The sequence below is a fragment of the Coturnix japonica genome, chromosome 13, assembly GCF_054131305.1.
Source record: "Coturnix japonica strain WE chromosome 13, WE-NBRP24, whole genome shotgun sequence".
NCBI classification, from domain to species: Eukaryota; Metazoa; Chordata; class Aves; order Galliformes; family Phasianidae; genus Coturnix; species Coturnix japonica.
The window spans coordinates 10,190,844-10,207,568 of NC_140675.1; the positions used below are offsets into that span (position 1 = coordinate 10,190,844).

The 16,725-nt window shown below is 49.8% G+C and overlaps 2 protein-coding genes across 9 annotated transcripts in view; both read right to left on the bottom strand.

Moving 5' to 3' along the window:
• The window catches only part of CHLSN (cholesin), a 91,762-nt gene extending 91,362 nt beyond the window's left edge, over nucleotides 1-400 (bottom strand). For 2 of the 3 annotated variants that reach the window (XM_085513860.1, XM_015876534.3), the window contains exon 1: nucleotides 157-230. Coding sequence is in view for 1 of the 3 variants with exons in the window: in XM_085513858.1 (XP_085369984.1) it covers nucleotides 296-324 (29 nt within the window). In the remaining 2 variants the exon portion in view is untranslated. Of the gene's footprint in view, nucleotides 1-156; nucleotides 231-295 lie in introns of those variants that run through there. The other variant, XM_085513858.1, reaches the window with a different exon arrangement.
• A 1,461-nt stretch (nucleotides 401-1,861) lies between these two features.
• Nucleotides 1,862-4,828, bottom strand: ZFAND2A (zinc finger AN1-type containing 2A). Of its 6 annotated transcripts, none has more exons than XR_001558371.3 (6): nucleotides 4,674-4,828; nucleotides 4,054-4,148; nucleotides 3,378-3,503; nucleotides 3,031-3,182; nucleotides 2,564-2,652; nucleotides 1,862-2,017 (listed from the first exon to the last, which is right to left on the bottom strand). XR_001558371.3 is itself a non-coding variant. In XM_015877014.3 (6 exons), the coding sequence occupies exons 1-6, from the start codon at nucleotides 4,726-4,728 to the stop codon at nucleotides 2,008-2,010; spliced, it is 528 nt and encodes a 175-aa protein (XP_015732500.2). In that variant the 5' UTR covers nucleotides 4,729-4,828; the 3' UTR covers nucleotides 1,862-2,007. The 6 variants fall into 6 exon arrangements, 2 of the variants coding, with proteins under 2 accessions (XP_015732500.2, XP_085369988.1); XR_014933791.1 differs by having other exon boundaries at nucleotides 2,432-2,652; XM_015877014.3 differs by lacking the exon at nucleotides 2,564-2,652 and adding an exon at nucleotides 2,432-2,521.
• Nucleotides 4,829-16,725: the final 11,897 nt, after the last annotated feature.

Genomic DNA, 16,725 nt, shown 5'->3' on the forward strand with positions numbered 1-16,725 from the left:
TAATGCCTCCTATTTTTGTTATACCGGCCCTCAATGTCAGACATGGATGCTGGTGGGATGGCAGTAAAAGCTGAACCTTCCCACCAATATCCCATGAGGTTTTTACTGCCTCCTTACACAGCAGTTCACGTAAAGCAAAGGCCCATCTCTTATTACCTCCATAGGCCTCAGGTGGGCACGGACCATCCCCGCACGCCGCCACCGTCCCGCCTCCTCCGCACATTCAACTCAGCCTCACGCTTGGCGCCGCAGCCCGCCCCTTCCCTCCCATTGGCTGCGGGGATAGAATACGCACATTTGGTTGGTTCTAGACGTGTCAATCATGAGAGCGACCAATAGGAAGCCTACTTAGGGTATGCATGCTGGGAACCGGGCCGGCTGGCGGAGGGTAGCGTGACGTCATTTCTCTGCGCCGATCTGTTCCACGTGGGGGGGCATGGAGCTCGCCCCGCCCGCCGTTGCCATGGTGATGGCCGCCATGTTTGGAAACCACCTAGATCCTACGCAGTACCCAGGGCAGGGCAGGGAGATGGGCTATGGAACAACAGGGCTCCATGATTCAGCTTTTATTCCGCGTCCTGTTTGCGTCACCGTGTGGTTCAGTGCGGTATTGCACTCATTGCCCTCTAACAAAAAGCCTTCATGGCAATACAACGTGGCCAGGTATTCATCTTTCCTATGGGGAACCATAAAGACACACACAACATTCACACCTTAAGGTAGGGTTCCCATAGGGAACCATAGATGCTTCCAAAGAGAGAGAAGCACACCATAACCTCCACACAAACAAGGCAGACCCCAAGGTTGAATGTATCTTCATTAACTGTGGTTGTGCTCTCATCTCCTGCTGAATTATCAAAGCTAAATTCTCCCAGGTCAAGAAAGCAGCATTTTATGCCACATTATCCCCACCCCCCACCCCCCCCCCAACCTCATCAGAACAGCATTGGAAGCTCAGAGCTGCAGGTGATTTGAGGGACTGCAATTACCCTTCTGTTAGTCCTAAACTCCAGCCCACCAGCCCCAGAGTGCAGAGGAATAGCTCCAATGACACATGAAATTGAGGTCTTAACCCCCTGACATCATTCAGTGAGCTGCGGCATTTGTCCTCACAATTAGTTGGATGAGAGGTCTACTTAGATGGCAGCTGGGGAATTAGCACTGTTCATTAACAGCACATTTCCATCTCATCAAGCTGCAATACTTCGGGCCCCAAGCTAAGCAGCTGGATGGCTCTTGCAGTTTAAAGAGCAGAGCCTTTAGGTGATACAGCTGATGAAGATAATAGATGTCACATATCTGTTATGTGTTTGTTTAAGCCTTTCAGGAAGAACGACAAGAGCAAACTGCTTAGACAATGCTGCGTTTCAGACTCACTATCTGCAACAAGAAACAGTGAATAGCTATTTTGCTTTCCTTTTTGTCCCATCCACAAGGAAACACCCATAGCATCCTACATCCCTACCTAGGGGGCGATAAATTATGACAAATTATGCTGTGCATGCCTCTGTGAGCACTATCCTTTCAGAGAATTGCTTAGGGAGGGCCCAGGAAAACTGAATATAGCTTTATAAATCAACTACTCCAAACATCATCCAGAAACCGAGAGACATTATAGAATGTGAGCTTCATACTGAGAGATGCTGCTTGTCAAGCAGAATGCTGCATTGTTTGCCAATTGATTTCTAAAAGGACTGAGAGCTACAACAGCAGCTTGCATTTCAGACTTCCATCTTAAGAGATACTCAGTTTAGCCTTGCTTGACCTAAACAAAGCTGGCTGTGTTTCAACTTCATTTTAGCTCTCTTACTACCACTGAGTATTTTTCTTAGAATAAAAGCTGTAATGTGAAAGAATCAAAGCCATCACAAAGGGGGATGGTTTATTGAAAGGCTCAGAGATTATACAAAAATAATAAATTACTCATATAGAAAAGTGTTAAAGAGCTTCAAGACGAGATTAACTTAAAAGCAGATAAAGGTTCGATCCAGATGCAAAGAGCTTCTATCATCTGCACCTGAAAGATATAAGAAAACACACATAAGAACACACTGTAAGAGCCACACCATTAATGCCTGCAGTCACAAGGAGATGCACACCATAGCAAGGGAGGCCTCAGGCCACTCACTTAGAGACCTGCTGTGTTTTTCAGTATTATGATGAAGCCACAGTTACCCAAAACTGAACCAAAAGCCTCAGTGGGAGACAACCTGCTGGCCCAATGAGCAGTTCTGCGTCCTAATGCATCCACATAACCATTTTAATGGCTGCAGCATGGAGGAACATTCACTCGCACTATCAGAATCCTACTGCATTCCCAGTACTGATCAAAGGGCAACTAGCAGTTCAATGTATGACAGCAGAACTCGATGCTGCGTTGGCATAAGAGTATTTTATAAACCTCATCTCTTCCTCATTCCACAGCTTATACCTGTTGTGCTGAAGGTTCCCGTTAGATGGCACTGCAATTGCTCCTGTTGACTTGAAGGCTGTTTGAGAGGCTCGCATCAGAGCTGCATATCTACAAAGAAATACAGCCAGGCTCAGCACCACTTAAACACACCTTTAATAAGCTCACTCTTCCATCCAGCTTAATCATCTGCCATGCAAATTTTACACTCCTACTGCACAGAACAAGGTTGTGTTGTCTGCCTGCAAGAGACACGTTTTAAGTTTCACATTAGGTCAGTAAGCTATTGATTTTATTCCTGGTTACAAGGTTCTGTGCAAACCTTTAGGATCCTAGTATTTAGACCAAGAGCCCAAACCACTTCAGTTGGCCAGAACCTGCTCTCAGGGCTTTAAAATGAAAAGTCATGCTGTCAAATTAAGCAAACTTAGAGTTTTAGGAAGTTATGTGAGAAGAAGCTTCTTTTCTTTGGCTCAGACTTCAAGGAAATATAACCAAGATTCAAAAAGGAACAAAGGGCTGTTTAACTCAAGTGACCAAAGGTCAACATTATTTATCCTTACCCCCCACCAAGCCCTGAAGCTTCATCTTGAGCTCCAAGTACCACAGCTACAGCTTACCCAGCCTTGGAGATGGGATGGCCGCTTGCTTTACAGTCATGATCCAGAGGATGCCGATGCTTTATGCAGAAGTTACCACCACACTGCTCACAAACTACTTTCATCATCTCTTTCCTTTTGCAGCCGGGCTTTAAGCACTTGTTTGTGAAGATCTAGATAACACAAGACAAGTTAGCAATGATTGTTTCCTTCCTGCCACCAGCTTCCCAAGTAATAACATGCTTAAACATGAATGCCGAGTGCCCTTAAAACAGAGATTGAACAGCAAACTCCTACATGTTTTGCTGTCAGAAGACCAAGCTTGACAAGCATTTAGCAGGCTTAGATTCCAATAGCAGTTCTCATACCTTTTGCTGTGCTGGATTGTATTTACAGTCCTTATCCATGTGGGCTCCAACCACAACATCTGGTACTTCACCCTTCTGTACAGGGATGGGTGCATTACAGAGTGGACACACTGGAACCTGCACATTCTGAGATCACACCACACCAGTTAGAAGCCTGACACTTATTGCTCTGTCCTTCCCTTTCTTACCCATGGGTGATGGAAAGCATATTCATAAGGACATTACATTCTATTCATGAATCTTCCTAAAGAGGATTTTTAGGAAGGCAGTTGTAAATCTGCATCCAAAAGGCCAGAACTGCTTTGCCAGATGAGTTTGTAGCAGCACATTCAACAGAATCATATTTAAAGTGAGTTTATGAACACTGCACAGTGCTCAAGTACAGGCCAGAAATCAGCTCTCTCCCTCAACTTATTTCTTCTGCAGTAAGTCTTAGGCCACACTACACGACTGGGAGGAGCATCAGGTATCTTTGTAAAGAGGCAAAACAAGTGAGAAGAATGGCAGTCTAACAGTAACAAGCTTACAAAGGCTGTGTCTCAACACAGCTGGGATTCTGCTGCATCATCATGCTATCTCATGGTTCTTCCACCTGCTTTCATAGTCTCAGAGCAGCCTTCCTGCATGACTCAGTGACCCTACAGCAGCACTTGCCAACTCACATATAGGAACTTACTTTCTTGTAGGCAGAGTTACACCTGTGGTCATCATAGCGGATGTGGTCCTTACAGAAGAGCTCCCCACACGCATCACATTTCAGAGGAAGGAAATCTGAGAGAAGGGGGGGAAAAAAAAGACAAACAGATTCTCATAGAGCAGAGCTAAATGCTTTACATGGAAGTGCTGGAGGCACAGCACAAAGCAGGGCACTGCTTTTGCCCACATCCTCCCTATTGATATCTGGATTTTGCCATTCCCTACAAGCAGTGACAAATAAGTGACAGCCTGATGCTGGCAGGAAGACCCAGCACAAGCTGTATGTAGCTCAGGAAGCTTTTAGCAAGGCATTAGTCATAAAACAGGCTGAAATACAAAGCCAGAACCCAGAGCAGAAGCCGTCTGTTAAAAGGCAGAAGTTCCATAAGCTCATTAACAACCCCTCAGAACAAAATACTGTGCCCTCAGCTACTCTTCCTATTTAAGATGCTCCATAAGAAGCCAACACACCCCAACAGAGCCTGGCTGACCAGAAGGACACCCAGGAATCATCCTCTAGGGATACAGGAGCACCCTGCAGCTGCAGCACAGCCCCTTCTAACACACACCATCCCCACCCTCCTCCCCATGGCTCCTTACCGAGCTGCCTGCAGACCCGCTCCGAGCAGTGCCGGCCCAGCCACGGCAACTCCATGTCGGTACAACACGGTACGGTGCGATGCAGGACCGCCCCTATACATGCTGCCGCCCTATATATGCTGCCGCTGAGTCAGCCCGGCGCCGCCTGCTGAGTCACGCTCCCACCCTCCCGGCCACCCCCGATGACGTCCCCGATGACGGCAGTGCTGAGTCATGCTTTGGGGGGCGGGGCCGTGACGGGGCAGATCGTGCGCTGGGCTCGAATAGGGGCTGGGACTGGACTCCAAATGGCACCAATAATCCTCATTTAAATCCCTTTTCCCAAAGAACAGCACATGGCAGCCTCCTGCTGTCCCTTAGGTTGTGCTTCCATCTCCCCATCTGCTGTATGTGCACATGGATGTGCCATGTCCAGGCTGGGTACGCTCACAGCTCACCCTGGGATATGGCACAGTCCTTCCTTGGGTTGGGTTTGATGCTGGTGGTTCCAAGCCCTGAGCAGTTGGTCCTCAGTGCATGGACATGGCTGGTATGGAGCAGTGTGGTCACACAGCATCTTCACCTGGCCATTGCCATGTGGTTAAAAGGGTTTCTTTGGCTGAGCAGAGCCGGCTTCATCATCGAATCATGTCTGCTGGGGATGAGAGCAGAGCACGGCCTCACCCACTGTGTTCTTACCTCAGCTGGTTTTAACAGCTGGGGATGGGGCAGTGTTGAAAAGCATGCCAAAAAGGTAAAAAAAAAACAAAATCCAGCTACAAACTACAGTGAAAGGTCCAGCCACACACACAAGGATCTTCAAGACCTTCACTGTGTTATGCATTTATTCATCAGCACCATTACACTGTTTATGCACTATTCCAAGACATGGGAAGCACAGAGAGAATTACAGCCATGCACAATGGGGCTGGGACCCCCAAACTCTTATGCCTGGAGCAATGGGGTGAGTGGGGCAGGAGGAAGAGGCTGCTGCTGGCAAGTGGGATCATGGCACTCAGCAGAGCCTGCTGTGAAAGGGATCATGTTTTATGGTGGGAAGGAGGAGCCCGCCTGGCGGATGACAATGGGAACAGCTATGCACAGATTAGATACTCTTAAGGAAGTCTGTAAATCCCGAGTCTGGAAACCCATACAGCACAGGCAGCCATCTTAATAGGAACAAGGATTAGAAATTAGCCGAGGTCTTTAAGTGATATTTTTAGAAGTTTTGCTCCTGACAGGTTAGGCTGCTGAGAACGGGAGGAAGGCGCCGAACCCCGCATTACTCGGGAAGGGATCACAGTGCAGCGTGTGATTAGAGGCTGGCTAGCTTAGCGACAAGGGGGATAGGTGGGTTAGAACTGGTTCAGGAGGAATTAGCAAGGGAAATTGCTTGAGAAGCAGAATTTGATTAAGGGCAGCCAACATGGATTTGTGAACAGAGAGCTACGTGTAACCAACTCACTGGGCCTGGGGGAGGTGCAGATGCTGTGCAGCCTGAGCTGCTGAGGGCCTTCAGCACAGTGGTGATGCTGGGGGGGATGGATGGGCTCCTTCCTCTCCATCCCTTCTTCAGCATTTCAGTATTTTCTCTTTCCCCACGGCTCTGCTCTTTGTCCTCTCCCTGTCTCCCTTGGGATTGCTCTGCAGTTGGTAAATTGCCACCATCCATCCCACCTCACCAATGTGGGATGTCTTTGGACCCGTGCTGCATTCTAAAGGGGAACAAAACACCTTGGAAGACATTCATGCCCTTCCCCAGCTTTCTGAATGTCTGTTCTTTCAAACAGAGCCCCCAAAACAATCTGGTCTGCAGAAGGACAGAGATGGCCCCTTCCTACCAAGCTGCCTTGTGATGAACCATGATGCCTGCAGCCAACGCATGCTGACATCCACCTCCTCTCCTCCCCGTGAGCCCCAACACACCTGGCAGACACATACAACTGCCTGTCCCTGCTGTTTCCAAGGCTGTCTCATCCCCCACACCCACCTGCACCGGCCAGGAGCAGCCCAGTGGCCCCGTTAACATTCAGCTGCCCCCCGTTCACCTTTCCCTCTCCCAGGTCCCTGAACTCCCATCTCATCATCCTGTTTTCAGCTCATAATTCCATACCAAGCTTTTAAAACGGAATATTATTTTTATTGCCATGACCCCGTGGTGCTACCAGTTCCCCCTGTGAAGGAGATGTGACATCTCCATTACATAGCTCAGATAAGTGTCTTAAAGGGACCACACACGGAGGAACCTAATGGTACCTATTTTTATTAGGATTATTACAGGAGGGGAAGTAAAGCAGTCCCATCTCCCCACAGGATACTCCGTTCACAGCAGCAGACAGAGAGGAGAGATCTGTGGAGGCGGATCAGTTTTCCAAGAATATTAGCTACTGCTGCTCTAAAATTAGAGTCTAGGGAGAGCAGACAGGTTGACATAATTGAAAGGGCTGTCTTATGGGATGACATAGTTAAACGAGCCCGTGATCAGCTTTGGAGTGACAGCTCAGCGCCTTCTTCTAATCCCCAAAGGAGCACCCAGTTGCAGGGCTGTGATTTAACTAGTCCTGGATCTTATCTTTGTGATGGTGCCAATATTATTAGAACTCATTTCGAAAGAGTTGTCTCCAAAATCACCGTATATGAACCGACTGCTTTTGCAGGCACGGCTCTCTGCAGCTTCACCCTGCAAAGCTCATTGTGGATGCAAACGCTCCTCTGCTGCCCATCTCATAGACCCCAAACCGTCCCCATAGGCTGAGCTGCAGGGGCAGACCCAGAAACAGGATTAAGAGCCTCATTTCAGGATGAAGCTGAAAAATGTCCTTGAGCCGCACATTTTATTCAGCATAATTTAATATCAAACACAAACTAACAAAGTTAGAGGTGAAATATAATAGCAGGAACCCCATAAAAAGTAACCTAATCTGTAAGATAAATAGACAACACTTTAGCCTGGGGAGATGGCAAATAAAAGAGAAATATGAGCAGAGCCGTTCTCAATTCATAAGTAACTTTAAAGAGAAGTAATGAAGATGACTTCTCCAACTTTTAATGTCCTAAATTTCCTCTCAACAACAACAATGAGAGGCAATTTTAATACTTTCTTCATAAACTTTCACAATGAGGATGGCTGCAGACAAGTGGCCTGGACCATTCCATTGGCAGGAGCGAACAGAGCGATGGCTGGAATGGCTCAGAGGGGCCAACCTGCAACCTCTGGTGGGGCCAAAGAGATGGAGCTCTGCTCATCACATGCCATTTGCCCATGGCCACCTCCTGCTGCTTTGTTTCAGGTGCAGAACTCGGAGCATGCACTGCCTGCACAGCAGCCTTAGCCAGACACATTTTATTCCACTTTTTAGCTCGTTTTTGTTAGTGACTACTTAAGCTTCAAAGGCTGGGATTTTCCTAGCAGTCTAATGCATTTAGGCACCTAAATCCCACTGCACTTTGGGGCTGTATCAGACCTTCAGCTGCTGGGCGAATCCCTGCTGAGTGCCTAAGGCGACCTCCCCAGAAAAGCACCAGATTGACACAGATAACATTATATCAGCATGGCATGAGCTCCTTTCTTCCGTAGAAGAGTCTGGTGTTTAAGCCCCCTTCCTAAAATGACAAAGCAAACTGGAAAGGGCCTTGCCTGCTGGGTGATTTCCAGCTGTATGTACCTGTAGGGGAATGTTACATTCTGTCCTCAGGTTATACCGAAGGTAAGCTTTGCTTTGTAGGCTGAACTTCTTCAATTAAAGAGAACAAGCCCTCCTAATCCCCCGCTCTTAACTCTCCCGAGGAAACCTCAGGGCTGCTAAGGAGGTGCAGATTTGGTGTTTTAAAGGCAAAACCCAACCTTACTGTGCTACCCACCACCACCCCAAACCCTGCTGTGGATCCAGCCCTTTGGAGCATCCAGGCAGAGAGGAAGGAAGGGGCTTTTCCATCTTCAGTGTTGCTGCATACAGGGGGATGGCATTCCCCTTGGAAAGGTGCCCCCCCACCCCCAGCAGGGACACAGCTGTGTGACACTCAGAGCTGCGTGCCACGAGGTGGCACCATGTCCCTTCTCACCCACACAGCGGGGTCACTTCTGCAGCCGAGCAGATCCCGCAGGGCTGCATTAAATCAGTCAGGCCTTGGCTGGTTGAATTCTCACTGAGCCTTCTTTTAGTGATATCTGAGCAGCCTTTATCCCATAACACCCAGCTGATGGAGGAGGTGATGCCACCACCCCATCCCATAAGATAGGGGTCCTATGGGTTCTGCTTCTCATGCAGGAATATGGTCACCTTCAGCCAAGGGGACACTGCACAGAGCTACCCTATGGGATAGACCTGGGCTCCCATCCCTACCATCACAGATGGTTGTTGGCCCTGAGAGGGACAGCAGTGTCATGGTGGTGGTGGCACCTGGCTGGCTCTGTACACAGGAGAGCTCATTTCTCACGTGGAGCTCAATAGAGTCAAGGGAGGGAGGATCCCATTGCATAAAGCATGTGCCCATACCCCTGGAGAAATTAAAACTTCACATCTTGGCACACCTCTGCCATGGGAGCTTACATGTATCCCAGAGGAAGAAGCAATTGAGTGGTTTTCCTGACTGAGGTCCCCACTGTAAATCAGGCACTGCTGCCCAGAGCTGTAAGTGCCCCATCACTGCAGGTGCCTGAGGACAGGTTGGATGAGGCCCTGTTAAACCCAGGCTGGTGGGGGGTAACCAGCCCATGACAGGGGGACAGAACAAGGTAGTCTTTACCATCCCTCCCAGCCTGAGCCACTGTATGACTCTGTGGTCTGTTTTGGGCTGCAGTCTGGCTCTCCTGGTCTCACAGTCACCTCTCCTACAGTCTGGGCTGTCCCCTGCACCCAGCCAAGAAATGGGCGCTTCTGGGTGAAGAGGAAACAAAAGGAGCTGCTTGAAGTGAGCTCTGCTGAATGGGTTCTGCTGGCCCTGAGCACGGCTGGTGCTGACACAGAGACTGGTAATACCTGCATTATTCCTGACACAACGCTCTGCGGCTGAACAATACATTTGCCAATTCAATTTATTCAAACAAGTTCCTTGGGAAGACAGCAAAGCAAATCCAGGTGGCAATTACAGAATTCAGACTCTGCTCCAGCGTCAGGAAACAAAGGGACAAGATAGGAAAGAAATAGCAGCTTTGGCTGGAAAACCCACGGCCACAGAATCCTGAGAGCTTCCTTCACATGCTTGCTGGTATTCAGCTGCAGAACCCAGTGTCATTGGGCAAGGAGACAGAGCAGCACCGCCATTGCTCTGCTCTAACGCCCAGCACTTTGGAATAGAGTTACTACTATTTTTTTGTTCTTGTTGGAAAGCACACTGATCTCTGGGTTCCACAGCCCATTGCAGGGAGCTGAAATTGAAGAACGAGCACATCCAGCAGCTACCGAGACCAGCAGTGTGGTAAATCCCACTGCAGTGCATGCTGTGTGTTGGTGCTGCAGGGCAGAGTTTGCCCACAAGCTTGAATGAAGCAACACTCAGAGCTTGGTGTGACACTCTCAGCCATGTGCTGAGGCTCTCCATATCCCAAACCAGGCCACTATGGATGTGCAAGAAGGAAGATTTGCTTACAGGTGTCCAGCCATGGGAAATTCCCCTGTATTAGAGCCTGCAAACCCCAGAGCATCATCTCCCCCCACCCCACCCATGTCACCCCAATCCCTACATCTCCCAGCACACCCCAGCCCCCACAAGCAGCACCAGGAATGGATGTGGCCCAGCTGTAGAATTAGGTGAAGCCAAAAGGTGGCAGCATCTTATACAGGATCGATTTTGCATGAATATTTCCCCTATTAGCCATTTTTCTTTCTAATCATGGAATGTGAGTTTGTAAATTACAGAGGTGGAGAGTAAATGTATTGCAACCCCTGGCAAATTGATATTTTTGCAAGAGCTGTAAACTTTTCCTGATGGCAGATAATTGAAGGGAACAAGCATCAAATAAAATTCATAAAGATTCGGACCTGCTGGAATAAGACAAATGACGTTCAGTGTTTGGAGTTGTGAAGTAATTATATGCCGGGTGCCAACATAATGAATACATGGGCACAATAAATGGAGTTGGGCTGATGGGTGCCTTGGCTGTGGCACTGCACAGCACCCTGTGGTCCTCTCCTTCAGTACAAGGGATCTGCTTGGGTTGGGGTCACCCCCACAAGTGCCCTTCCTTAGGGGACAGGGGGAGATCCCCACCACTGCCTGCAGCAGCCCCAGGGCTTCTCCAGCAGATCCTCTGCATCTGATTTTCATCCCAGCCGGTGCACACCACCATGGAGCAGTGTCACAGAAGTATCAAGGTTGGAAATGACCGCTAAGACCACTGAGTATGACCGCCAGCCCATCTCCAGCCAGGAGTGCACCACCCATTGGTCAGCAGTGAGCAGGGAGAGCTGCAGCCCCTGGTGAAACCCTCCTCCTACCTCACTGTCCTCAGGACTGGTCACATTTCCCCACCAAAACCCAAAGCAGAAGTCACTGGTCCTTATCCAGCTGCTACTCCCACCCCAGAAGCTGGAAACAACCAGGAGACACCAAAGAACCAACTTGTTCCCCTCTGTATAACCCTGTCTCCATCAGCTCTGCAATGGGCAGCAAACCAGTAACCCTTTGCCTGCTGCATCACCTTCATTGCACACAGCATCTCGCTGTACTGCCAGGCACATCCAAAGCTCACCAAGAAAACAAGCCTAGCAGTGCCCTGTCCCACTGCACAAAGCAGGATATTGCTGCAGACTTCTGCAGAGAGATGTGTGCAGAGCTGAAAAGCTGCTGATGCAGGCAAGCAGAATGAAATCCCATCTGCACCATGTCCAAATGTGCACTGGGCTGGGGGGGTCCTGACCCGACCCTTCTGCTGGGCTCCCCTGACACACTCAACTCCTGGCCCCCACCAACACAACCCCATCCTCACTCTGCTGCTGCTGCTCCTATTCATCTGCCCCTGTGAACAACTTGCTTAGAAATTCAGCAGCAATTATGTGAGCTTTAGTATTAAAAAATGCACGTGGCTCTGAAAGCAAATACGAAGCTGCTGCTGTAACGCTAGCTTTCAGCTGTCTCCAGTCCCTAGAAATTCTCAGTGGGATGTTTGAGAAGGATGTATATGTGTTGACAACATTAAATGATCCATGGCTCAAGGACAGAATTGAAACCATGCATCTACTTCACGCGGGCACTGATCACCGGGAGAGTGTTTTTCTTAAACAGCCCACGAAGGGCAGGCACCCCATCCCGCCCACCGCGGGGCACAGACGGTGCACACACACTCACATGGCATCCCAACGTGTAACAGAGCTCCAGTGAGATGGGAGAGACACATGGATGCCATCAGTGGGGAAAAATGTGCTCGTGGCCGCCCCATCTTTGAGGGAAATTGAGCATGTCACCCCAGTGCATCACCCTCTTCTCATCGCCTCCTGGCAGGCAGCGCATTGCAGCGCAACATCTGGCAGGGGGACGAGGAGGGGTGGGATGCTGGGACACAGCCTGGGCATTTTCTGGGGTAAAAATCTGCCTGTTCTGCATTCAGTGGCCCAGAACAGAGCTGTGGATGTCCACGAGTCTCAGTGCCCACAGCTGTGAGCCACCAGCAGCACCGCTTCCAGCACTGCCTCTGGAAAGCTGCAGCCTTTTCTAGATGTGAAATTCCCAAGGACGAGGAAAAACTGGCAGACAACATGGAGGATTAGGTGGGTCCCCGAGGAACACGAGAAGCGCTGCAGAGGACTGTATCATCGCCCATGTCAGTGGGGCGATTAGGCCGTATTTGATGCCGGGAGGATGATTTCTGGTAGGAGGTTATTTTGCAAGCGTTAGCCCAGCTATTAGCAGTGGGAAGCCACGATTCCCTGAATGCAATAAAGGCAGGCTCCTTGTGCTTGCAATCTCCTTACCCCAAATCCAGCCTGCTGCGGCCAGCACTATTCCCAAGGGAAGATCTCTGCTGGCTGTCCCAGCTTGCAGTGCTTTGCTGCTCCATGGTGCAGTGCTGCAGGAAACCTGGCTCTGCTGCTGCTCCAGCCCTCACCCCACGCCCCCTGGCTTAGGGGCCGGCCTCTGTCATTTCAGCTATTACCAAACTGAAGGGTATTTCTTCGCTCCCTGGTTTACACTGAATGTTTATTTAATAAGCTGGCCAGCTTCAATTAGGTCTGTGATCACTCACAGGTGACAGCTCCAGCATAACAATGCTTATTCACAAACTATACCTCCAACTGAAGCTTGGGATGTATTTAAGGAGCGGTCACAAAGCCATTAATTGGAAGTATCTCTACCCATAAGAGTGAGCTCTCCTTTATACCCAAATGATCACAGGGTAAAAATGGGCTGGGGTTATTGACTCCTCTCTGCCAGAGGTTGGATGGCCCTGGTGGAAGCCCCATTTGGTTGAGCTCTCCAAACCTCTTTGCTCTATCACTGAGATGTGGAACTCCTTGCTGGAGGATCCGTGTTGTTTAACACAAAGTTTCACAGCTATAAGCACACTTTCTAGTCTGTGTCTGGATGAGTCTGGGGTGGTGGTCCCCGATGCACCCTGACCAACAGCGTGGTGCAGAGCCATCAGATCAGGTGTGTCCTCGGAGCTGCCTGGAGTGCTGTGGCTGAGCACGTATTGTAAAAGTGAAATCCAAGTCTGCTGCCTTCGGGTGGCACTGAAAGTTGCCCCAAGAGACTGTGGGTGTCCCCAAGTGCAGGTGCCAAGGCCAGGCTTTGTGGAGCGTTGGGCAGCCTGAGCTGCGGCACTGCTCAACCGGGGGGTTGGAACTGGGTGGTCTTTAAGATCCCTTCCAACCTAAGCCATTCTGTGACTCTGTATGGTTTTACTTCTCAAGAAAATTCAGTGCAAGCTTCTGATCTCCTTGGTTCTGGAGTCTACATCCCTGCAAGTTTGGTACCCTACTCTTCAGCCAGCCAAAACCAAAAGGACAGGAGAGCTGCTGTGGGTAGTTGTCCCCATCTCCCCAGCCAAGGGTTGGTAGCAGCTCTACTGAAAGTCCTACAGGGCATCCTGCCTGTCTTGTAGTCCCCAATAGCAGGAACAGCTTCCTCACATCTCTGCAGGTTAACTGCCAGCCTAGAGTCTATTGCACGTCAAGTGTTCCTGTTGAAAAGATGAAGGTGTGAGGCAAAGCATCCCAAAGTACTGTCCAGCTTCTGCCCAGGATGCAGCCAGACCATAGGGGAGGTCCCAGCAGATGGCCTTGGCCAGGAGAGGGCATTGGAAGTGAAGGTTTAGGAGAGCTGGAAAACTTCCTTCTTTAATTCACCCAACTCTTTTGTTTCAGCCACATTTAATATCTTAGAAATTACGAGTGGAGGGGACCTGGGTGAGCCGAAGGAGAAGGTGTGATCTGTGAGGCCAATTAAGAGGCCGATGGCACACAGTGAAGCAGAGCCCCTCAGGGGAGGCCAAGGTTACATAAATAAGCGCATGAAGGAGCCGTACTGAATCTGCAGGCACTCAGCCACCAGTGATGCCCCTTTGAGTCTGGGAAAATTAAATATAAATAATAAATGTTTAACCACACAGCAAATAAATACAATGAGGCACCTTTAAAAATTATACTAATAAACAGCAAGCTGTTGTCCTTCTGCCCAGGGTGGCTGAGCATCCTCTGCTGATCGGAGACAAAGAGCAGAGCAGAGGGGGTGCTTGGGGGCTCTGCTTGGCTGCATTGTCCTCACCCCCATAACACCATGAGCCCCGGGACAGCGTGGAATGAAACAACATAGCAACACAGAGTGCATAGCTCTGGTGGTGGCAGCAGGTCCTCCTCTCCCCTCTGCACATGTGGTACCCACTAGTTGTTCTGGAGTCCCCAAAGGTGGGATCTGAGCTCTCATGTGGGAGGAAGAGCTCAGAGCCCCATTGCAGCTATATACAGAGGAGAGCTGCAAAGTCCCCAGAGTTGCTCGGTGTCAGTGCACACTGTACAGTAGGAGCCCTGCTTCCCGACTTCCCTGTTTTACAGCTTCCTCAAAAGAAGGGGCAAAAAAAATATGAAATGGAGATATAAAAAATAAAGGGGTCGTTTATAGTTAAGCGCATTAGGATGGGAGTGAGCAAATAAAGAGGGGCCGGGGGACCCATTTGCAGTACCCACCCTCTTTGCTCAGCCACTTGAACCCTTTGTGCTGCAGTGCTGTGCTCAGCCCTGGGCTGTGCATCACAAGGGGATGCTGTCAGCCCCCCACAGCTGCACTGTTCCCTTGATGTCCTCCACGAGTGACTTTATAGGTGGCCGAAGCAGTGTTCATGTATGGCGTCATGGCACCTCAGGGACAGCGAGGGCCTCACCAGCCGCTCCACGCTGATAATTAAACGCAGTTCCTTTCTCGTGATGTAATTTCATTTCTCCCCAAATTCTGCAGGGAAGGAGAGGGACAAAAGGCCTTCCTTGCTGTGATTATACATTTCTGGGCCATTTAATTACATCCTTCAGCTCCTTAAACACTCGCGCAGTCAGCCCATGGAGAACCACGGTTGGTTCCTGATTTCTCTTCCTCCCAGCTCCTGGGATGAGGCTCTGCATTGCCTGCAGGTTGCTGCGGCCCTGTTCCCCACTGTGCTGAGTTTGCCCCTTGTGTCAATGCTGTGGCTGGTGACACCACTGTCTGATACCCTTCTAACCCTTCTACCCTTCCAGCTCCTGTGACCCACGTATGGCTTCACAGCACACAGCTCCAGCAGTGTGAGGTCCCCACGTACCACCAGCTGCAGCTCTCTGAGCACCCCCGGGGACAGGACTCACCATCACAAGCAGGAATTGCCTGATTCTGGTGGTAAATGCAGCGCCTGGAGCTCAGTGCAGGCTTTGACACTTGAGCACAGGCACAAATGTTCTCCAGCCTTTACATCTTTTCTCCATTTTAACTCACGGTCTCATTAGACTAATTTGTTTCCAGGTTGGAGGATGAATAATGAGCCCCAGCCTGTGGGTGCATAATTAAGTTTTGATAGCGAATGTTTTTATCTAACCTCGTTTTCAGTTTCATCCTTGGCACCTGAATTACATGGCTGTGACTCAGGGCTCAGGTTCTGCCTTTGCATTAGACCCAGAGCTGAGCACACATGAGATGCAGCAGCGCAGCACCACCACCCAGGGGTAGGACAGTCACTCCAGGGAGAGCAGTGATGCTGTGAGGTGACTGCTTCCCCCAGGACACAAAGGGAGAGAGAAATAATAAACAACTACATGAATTTTCCATACTGTGGTCAGTATAAGCTCCATCCTTGGTCAGTGGTCCTTCCTTGCAGGGTCTGCACACCACTCCCAGAGAGATGGGACATCCCTATGGTGATGATCACCATGCACTGACTCCAGTGGTTCTGCTGCATCCACGGGTGTCATCATCCTCCAGTGGGATCTTCTTTGTCCCTACAGTTATGACACAACCCTACAAGTTCTGCATGCTCATTGCCCCACACCCCACAGGTACCTTCTCAGCATTAATACCCACTGAAATCTCCTTGCCATCTCCTTGCACAAGGCATTTCCTACAGCCTTCCCCTTGCTCTCCTCAGCTCTGCAGGGTTCCTACCAGGCTTTCCCGCTGATCTTTTTGCCCTCTCACTGCTCCTACCGTATTCACGAGGCTTTTCCCTAATTCCCTGCCTGCAGGGGTGGGTTAGGGATAAAGAAGCACAGCAGTTGTGTAGAGCCCAGAGGAAGCACACAGACAGAGGTCAGAGCACAGCGCATCCCACAGCCGGACTGCGGGCGCAGCCAGAGCACTGCAGCCACCCGGGCAGGTACTTAGTGCAGATGTTAATAGCACCATTGTTTATACTGCAGGATTGGAAAGGGTCTCCTGGGTCATCTGGGGCATTGCCCTTCAGTAACTCAGTCTGTGCTCAAACTATCCCACGGGTATTTTTAGTCGATTCATGAATCCTTTTAGGAATTCGGCCCGGCGACCTCCATCAGCAAACAATTCTTTTGCCTAATTGACTTCACTTTCTGCACGCCCTGCTTTAATGCTGCCTTTAAAGTTTCAGGCTCTTTCCTCCTCTCGCAGTGGCATCCACCACCCACTTTCAGTAGCAGTTTTTCCC

Coding starts and splice junctions, on each gene's coding strand:
- ZFAND2A (XM_015877014.3), bottom strand. CDS start 4,728: ATGGAGTTGCCGTGGCTGGGCCGGCACTGCTCGGAGCGGGTCTGCAGG. Junction 3,183..3,377: donor ACAATCCAGCACAGCAAAAG/GTATGAGAACTG, acceptor TGTGTTATCTAG/ATCTTCACAAACAAGTGCTT. Junction 2,522..3,030: donor CATCCCATCTCCAAGGCTGG/GTAAGCTGTAGC, acceptor ATTTCTTTGTAG/ATATGCAGCTCTGATGCGAG.